The sequence below is a fragment of the Lolium perenne genome, chromosome 2 (assembly GCF_019359855.2).
Source record: "Lolium perenne isolate Kyuss_39 chromosome 2, Kyuss_2.0, whole genome shotgun sequence".
In the NCBI taxonomy this organism is placed as follows: Eukaryota; Viridiplantae; Streptophyta; class Magnoliopsida; order Poales; family Poaceae; genus Lolium; species Lolium perenne.
Window position 1 is genome coordinate 170,869,681 of NC_067245.2, and position 8,400 is coordinate 170,878,080.

Below are 8,400 nucleotides of genomic sequence, written 5' to 3' on the forward strand. Positions count from 1 at the left end.
TGCGCCGGTCACCGCGCGCGCGCGCGTGGGGCTCAGCCGGACGCGCACATACCTTCATATCACTCTTGTAGTCGGCTTCAGGTTTACGGCCTTCAAGAGTGGTTCCAAGTCAAGGTTTCGAGAGCCACTCGAATTCCTGATATTACAGTCACTGACATTTTTCTTTCCGGTTCGGACGAATGATGGGATTTCCAGTTTTCATTCCCACTAGAATCCATCCAAAAGTTTGAAATTGGCTCAAACTTATCGTCCATCGAAAATTTCGTACCACATGCATAAAATAGCTAAATTCAACCCGGTTTGGTGATTTCATGGAGAAACCACTCAGTCTTCTCGTGAGAAAAAAAAATGCGCTCCTATCCGAGCCTCCTTGCAGTTTGTCTCCACCCACCTTCACTCTATTGCTCTCCCTCTCGTTCTACTCACCTCTTCTAAACATACATCTCCTCTAGACTCCACTCTTGTCCCAAGAACATCACCTCTTCCCTCTTCGCTTCATCTTGCTCATCCCCTTCCTCCACTCTTTCACATCTTCTACCATAGGAATGATGGTTTGTAGAATTTCATCATCAATGTGCTAACACTAATTTGGTTACTACATGGTTCTGCTCTATAGGTTACCTTCCTTTGGTTCTAGAGGTTATTGAGTTCCCGGGTTCTTCCCTTACTGTGGCTCTATCTAGTCAGGTCATGGTGGGGCTCAAATCGGCGCCACCAACCTTAGATAGACGTCGGGACGGTTAGGAATAAGGAATGGCTCAAGTATCGTTGGATCTAACTTTGACGAGGCTTTGAAAAACCTAGTTCGTGGCCAGTGAACTTTGGTGGGGGTGGTCCTTCCATTTTTGATGATTTTTTGTGGAAATTTTATGTTGTAGAGGGCGTTCCAACATGCTCCAAGTGTGTCCGATGTTCGTGATGTACTCAAATACTCCCTCTGTTCCATTTTATAGTGTCTATTGTTTTTTGGCACAAAAATTAGCACAAGAGTATTTTTTACACAAGACCCCTTGACGAACGATTTGAGATCAACGTAAAATTTGGTAAATCCAAATCTTTCTAACTTACCATAACAATTTTTGGGAGCTGAACGATTTGGGTGCTGAACGGGGAGGGGTAGTTGAAAAAAAGCTAAGCTACAACATTATATTCTGAAACAAATGCCGAAAATCTATAGGCACTATATAAAGGAATGGAGGGAGTATGTTGTAGAGAGTCTGTGTGTATGCTTCAAGATAATGTCCTCGTGACATTGTGTTTCTTCGTTTTTGTCTGCATTGGTAACACATGCGTGTATTTGTTTTCCATGTTGGTTTTGTTGTGGGGTTTTTAACGTTTTGCCGAATCCTATGAGAATTTGTTGTGCAAGAAGGAATTCTATGCTGCATGTGCATATTTCAATATTGCGACAAATTAGCATGATTTCCACGGGACCATGGGAAGATTTCTTGCAACAATGGTGGAAATCGGACGTAAATCTTACATGATTCATGATTAGCAAAACCATATAACTATAGTACACACAAATCAGTCATTTTGCCAACAATGTCAATTTAACAGAAAACTGGCTAGCACCGGCTGAAACTTGCCCGGTTTGTTTAATTCTACATCTACTTCTACTACTCCGACATGGGTTGTTGGGATGATCAATCATGCGATGCACAATGACACGTGGTACAGTTCAGAAGTGATGATCCATCACGACTCCTCGATGGGCATCTTGATGCCTTTGATCTCGCGCGCGAGGGTCCGCAGCTCCTCGACCTCGTCGGCGGTGAGGCTCCACCCGAGCGCGCCGGCGAACTCCATGGCCTGCCCGGCGTTCTTCGCCCCTGGGATCGGCACCACATTGCCCTGGCAGGTCAGCCAGTTCAGAGACACCTGAAACCACATCATTCCATTGAGGTCCCTTGCAGTTTTCTCTCGGTGGTGGTTACGTATTTCAGGATCGATATTTGTTACTCAGAGATGCAAATAGGAAGAATTAACTAAGCTGTCTGAAGCACCTGAGTTGGGTTCTTGCCGTAGCTCACTCCAATCTCTTTGATTCTGTTCATGAGTGGTTGGAGCTGTGTACAAGACATACGAAAAGAACATCTTCAGTGAGCAGAGGTGCAGTAAACTTCACAGACTCTCTTTAAGCCTTTTTGGATGGAACATGCATATCACCCAAAATGTATCACCTTGGTGAGAAACTCGGGAGTGTATGTGTTTCCTCGAGGACCCGTAGGCGGGTTCTCCGGAGTGTATTTCCCTGACAGAACACCTGTAGAATGGGGAACACAGGGATTAATCTGGATTTACACACCTGTAGAATGATAAATAGGGAGAAAATTAAGAAACACTTGATCTCAACCTTGGGCGATTGGAGAATAGGCGATGAGCGTGACGCCGAGCTCGTCGCAGGCGGCCTTGACGCCGTTCTCCTCGGGCGTCCTGTAGATGAGGCTGTAGTTCACCTGGTTGACGGCGAGCGGGACGCCCCTCTTCTTCAGCCGCGCGTGCGCGTCTCGGAGCCGTTTCTCTGATTGCAAAGTATGTACATACTTTGGTTAACTGGTTGTTATCTGAATAAGACATTGACGACTTGCAAGCTGATGTTACCATTGTAGTTGGAAACTCCGACAGCCTTGACGAGACCTTGGTCATAAGCGTCAGCCAAGCCATCAAGGTACCCTGAAACATAACTTAATCAAGTCTCTGCATGTACCTTAGGAAAATGTCCATGTAACCCAAGTTCTTGATATGAATACCTTCGTTTCCCCATAGCCCCGGCCTGAAACATCAAAACAAGTGGTCGTCAGCAAAGTCTGAAGAATAATTTGGAGCTGGACAGATTCAGAGAAGCTGAGAAAGAAGCAGATGAGGCGAGTGTCGGACCAGTGGAGCTGGTAGAGCTCGACGGAGGGGAGTCCCAGGCGTTCTAACGATTTCTTGAGCGCGGAGAGGACGCTACCGCGGCCGAACCTCCACGGGAGCGCCGCGAACTTGGTCGCCACCGTCACGTCCACTGCCCCCTGCTTCTTCCTCTCTCTGATGAAACTGTGATCCACATGCATAACAAGACAGACACACCGAACATCGATCAGTACGAAGGTGTTGATTTTGTGATTTTGACTGTTATGATGGACGATGTATGTGAGTACGTACTCTCCCAGTAGACTTTCTGAATTCACTGCTCCCATGAGCTGAAGGGAAAAGTAAAATTTGAAGTTAAACTTTGTGCTCATCTTCAGAGTTCAGATTGAAGAGAGGAATCATGTAGTATCTTAATCAATTATTACCGCTGTGCCGTATACTTCAGCGGTGTCGAAGAAGGTCATCCCGCTGTCGACGCTGGCGTCGAACGCTGCTTTAGCCTCCTTCAGTCTCCTGTCTGCATGCCAAACTCGAAAGAATCAATTTAATTTTCTCATCCTTGTAAATGATATGTCGTTGAAGTTAGTAATACTGTGCTCGTGATGTGAAGCGGCAACTTAATTTACATCCTCGATAATTTGGTCATATTATTTAGATTTTTTACAGGTAAAGTAATTTTGAAGCTTGCATGCATGCTCCGACGAAACAAACTCATCTGACTTGACTAGTGATGTAATGAAAAAATTACTGTAGAAAAATCCAGGCCACACCTACACCTGCGGTTTCTTTCAGGTAATTGACTGGACATTGGGAATGCATGGGAAGCATGACCTGGGTTTCAGAGCGTTAATTTCGTGGTCACACTTTGTGACTGACCCTGTGAGGAAAAACAGACAGGTACAGCAAAAACAAAGTAGAATTCTTTTTAGCTGCAAAATTATCCAGAGCTCATCATGAAAAGATGGGTGAAGTGAAGCAGTTTAATTTCAGTAATGAGGACGTAGAACTCTTCAAGAACACTAGACGCAACAGTTACCACTAGTATCATGAAATGATGAGTACGTTGTTCAGGTTAATAAGTTAATTGCGTACGCACCGTCCCACTCGGAGTCGTTCCAGTAGGTGGTGTCGCCCCACGACCATGCGCCGATGCCGAGCTTGCTCACCGCCACGCTAGACTCGCCCAGCCTCACCTTCTCCTGATCCTCCGCCACCGTCGCCGACGACCTCGGCGGCCGCAGCACTGCCCTCCTCGCCCTCCGCCGGCCTCCGTCCAACGGGCCGAAGCAGAACCCCACGCCACCGCTGGCGCCGACCTGCAACGAAGCCATGGATCCTTGGCAGCTCTGTGTTGATCTGGCTACTACACTCGATCTGCAGCTGTGCTTGTGCACACACGGACACACCGCCCGCGGCCGGACGTATATATCACTCGCTGAGCCAGCGGCACCACTCGTACGTGGCGGTGGACCTCCTCGAAGCTCAGCTAATCAGCTCGCCTGCTGTGGTGGAGATTAGTCTGCTTGGCCAGGAGGAGAGAAGACGAGGAGGGACAAGGAGAGGACTGCCTGGGTTGGCGCCTTGGAGGGTAGCAGCAGGAGCAATTGGCCGGTAGCTCAGATAGTTTGTGTGCGTGGCTGCCTCGGCCTCGCGCGCAGCTGTCTCGTCTAGTTGGATCTACCCAGCTCTCTGTACCCAAGCTGCCACGTGAAGAACGTTGCCCCATCGGGCAGAGGCCGCCTCCTCAAACTGGTGATCGTTCTTTGTATGGAAGAATTTGGTGTTGGCATCTCCTAGTTTCACCCTGTTTTATCTTTCATCTTTGCTTCCAATAGGTTCTCTGATTCTAGAGCAAAGTGATTACATGAGATTTTGAAACATCTCTAAGATTCCATTCTTCGAGAGAGAATGTTCTCAGCTCCTCAAATTTATTCAGCAAATCGATTTATAGTATTAACTTGAAAAATGAAATTATTCAAGCAAGGAAGTTTTTGTCCCCACAATTTAATACTTCTTATAATATTTTGAATTTGGTAGTTATCTTTTGACACTGTCAGTATATCCCACAAGAATATTCCAAGAAATCTCTACAATTTGTTCGAAATCACTATGTTGAAGCTAGTAATTTTCAATCTGGAAATCTTAGCTCTAGGAATATTTGTGCCAGTATAAATGACACAGGCAAAATGATATGAAGTGGAATTCACCAATGATACACGAAGGTTGATGGATAACAAACTATCCATGAAGGGGACGTAAAGAACCAATACTGTCTCTCCAAAAAAGGATATTGATGCATGTTGCTCCAGGTGTATTTTGAGAGGAAGTTCAGCAAGGCCAAGATTACTAATTGCATCACAAAAAAGTAAAATTTCATTCGCATCACCATTTGGTTTACTTCTATCGGAGGGTTTTATCATAACGTTCAAATCTCCCAAAATTAGTCAATCGGTATCATCAGCCATATCTATGTGTGAAAACCAAGCAAGGAAAGTTACTTTTCTGTCATAATGGCACGGACCTTGTTAGAATCCAAGATTCATTTGTAAGATTACTGCTAAATCTAACAAAGATAGAGAACTCATTTTTAAAATCCAAAACACTAGTCAAAAGAGTAGCATTCCAATTTGTGATTAGGCCACCAGAGGCACCAACTGAAGGAAGATATTCAAGTTTACTAAAAAAATGGGATTTTTTTATATAATCCATATCAGATAGTTCCCTTTTTATTTCTTGGATACAAAGAATGTCACAAACCAGATTCTTCAATCTTGGAAGCTAAAGCAAGACAATTTTTCTCAGAGTTGATGCCTCTCGCAAACGAGTTTTGCCCAATTCAAAAATTTCCGAATTCTATTTTTATCCAGATTCGATGATAATGCAAGCAAACCCAATCTCGTTTGCGAGGGCCAAATCTCTACTAACAACATTTGTTTCAAGAGTATGTGCATCAATAGCATATTGTATTGGGTCGCTGCACGCTTCAATAAATCTCACTATATCATCTTGAAGCACAACTCGAATTCCTCCGCCGAAATTTCCTAGACCGAAACTTGCATCTACATTAATTAAAACATAGTTCTTCTTTGGTTTGATTCAAGAGCTCTTCCTTTTCACTGAAGTTTTCCTCAACATCCTTATATTATTTTCAGCTATAACTCGGATAGACATTGCAACAACAATAACAAGTGGTACCTTCTCATCATGTACCCCCTGCCTTCTCATCCACCAAATACACTAAGACAAGGTTATAATTAATTAATTCTTTGACATCTCTAGTATTATTACTTGCCAAGATTTCCTCTAAGACCACACTTCTAGCTATGTTTATCTGTAAAGCATTTTGGATAGTTGATAGAAGCCCCAATTTTGTCCAGACTTCATGTTCACATTTGAAATGAACGTGTTTTATGTCTTCACGGTGGATTGATGATGCATGTAAAATGCATACATGAACTTTGTACTTTATTGACATGAATTCCCATATATTTGCAACATATATGATGATAATACCATGATTTACATTGATTTATGGGTATTTACCAATAATCCCCTTTATTTGGTTTATAACTCTACAGAACAGAAAAACTTCTTTCGTGTATTTTTTCACTTGCAGACACCTACACAGAGTTAAATTAAGCTTGGATTTCAGGTACTTCATTTTTCACCAGAAGAAGCAAGATGAGCTTTTGGACCAGACCTGGAGAGGCTTGAGGGCCAAAAGAGGCCAGGTGGCGCGCCCACCATGCTAGGGCGCGCCGCCCCCTCTCTTTCAGTCGCGCCCAATTCGTTTGATTCTTTCGCGAACTAGCATATTTTGACCTAAAAAACACTATATATATATGACCCCCGAGGGTTCTCTAGAGGAGAGCACCACAAAAAGATAGAAACGCGAAAACGGAGGCTGCAGTAGAGAAGAGTTGAGGGAGAAACTCCATCGGAGCCACCGCTAGAGGGATCTCCACCTTCTCCAACGTCTTCATCATCATCACCATGATCAAAGGGGAGTAGTCCACCTCTGGACTACTGAAAGTGCATAGAGCCCCCATGTGTGGTTTTGGTAATTAATGACAATTCCTATGGACTAATGGTTGCATTAAGTTATACTTGTAGGAGTTCTCCATAGGCAATGCTTTGACCATATTGTTGCTTCAAGGTTACAATAAGAAAAAATAAAGTGCAAGTTCAAGATGATACAACTCGAAGAGATCATATGCTTGAAGCTTGCCTTTCATACAGTGATTATGGATATGTGAAGATGAGCCGAACAAGAAGCTCTCCCATAGTGGAGTATGGGGGAGTGATACGTCCAAAATGTATCTACTTTTCCGAACACTTTTGCTATTGTTTTGCATCTAATTTGTGTATTTTGGATACAACTAACACGGACTAACGCTGTTTTTAGCAGAATTGCTCTGGTGTCTTGTTTTTGTGCAGAAATTCAACTTTCGGGAAAATCCTCGGAATTTATACCAAAGGGCCTATTTTACCAAAAGACTTAGGGAGCCAGAAGGGCAAGCCAGGTGGAGGCCCGAGGGCCCCACACACCAGGCTGGCGTGGCCCAGGGGTTCGATCTAAAAATCGCGAGGGAGAAGTCGAAGTCGCCAGAAACCCTCTAGAACGCCGCCACATCGTGAAACTCCGTCTCGGGGACCAGAAACTCCGTTCTGGCACTCCGCCGGGACGGGGAATTGGAGGAGATCATCGCCATCATCACCACCGACGCCTCTCCATCGACCAGCAATGCTTCCCCCATCCATGTGTGAGTAATTCCCCCGCTGTAGGCTGAAGGGGATGGTAGGGATTGGATGAGATTGGTCATGTAATAGCATAAGATTGTTAGGGCATAGTGCCTAGTGTCCGTAATTGGTACTTTGATGATATTGTTGCAACTTGTTATGCTTAATGCTTGTCACTAGGGCCCGAGTGCCATGATCTCAGATCTGAACATGTTATTATTTCATTATGATATGCATTGTTTTATGATCTTACCTGCAAGTTATATACACATCTCGCTGTCCGGAACCAAAGGCCCCGAAGTGACAGAAATCGGGACAACCGGAGGGGATGGTAGTGATGTGAGGATCACATGTGTTCACGGAGTGTTAATGCTTTGCTCCGGTACTCTATTAAAAGGAGTACCTTAATATCCAGTAGATTCCCTAGAGGCCCGGCTACCACCGGCTGCTGGACAAAAGATGTTGTGCAAGTTTCTCATTGCGAGCACGTACGACTATATATGGAACACATGCCTATGGATTGCTTTGTACTTGGACACCGCTTTATTATTATCTGCAAATGCCCTGCTTTGATTGTTACATGAGTTTCTCTCATCCATGCAACGCCCATCATCCATCCCTGTGCCTATAGTATTTTAATCCTGCTGTTTACTAAAATCACTACTGCTGTCTTTGTTACTCTGCTGCTGTTATTTCACTACTGCTACTGCTATAAAACTGTTACTACTGATAAACTCTTGCGAGCAAGTCTGTTTCCAGGTGCAGCTGAATTGACAACTCCGCTGTTAAGGCTTTCAAGTA

At 44.3% G+C, this 8,400-nt stretch overlaps 1 protein-coding gene across 1 annotated transcript; it reads right to left on the reverse strand.

Annotated features, from left to right (window-relative positions):
- Positions 1–1,462: 1,462 nt before the first annotated feature.
- Positions 1,463–4,445, reverse strand: LOC127333933 (uncharacterized oxidoreductase At1g06690, chloroplastic). The gene is made up of 10 exons (XM_051360375.2): positions 3,956–4,445; positions 3,285–3,376; positions 3,151–3,188; positions 2,881–3,042; positions 2,754–2,776; positions 2,605–2,676; positions 2,357–2,524; positions 2,184–2,266; positions 2,007–2,069; positions 1,463–1,881 (listed from the first exon to the last, which is right to left on the reverse strand). The coding sequence occupies exons 1-10, from the start codon at positions 4,188–4,190 to the stop codon at positions 1,699–1,701; spliced, it is 1,119 nt and encodes a 372-aa protein (XP_051216335.1). The 5' UTR covers positions 4,191–4,445; the 3' UTR covers positions 1,463–1,698.
- Between the last annotated feature and the right edge of the window lie 3,955 nt (positions 4,446–8,400).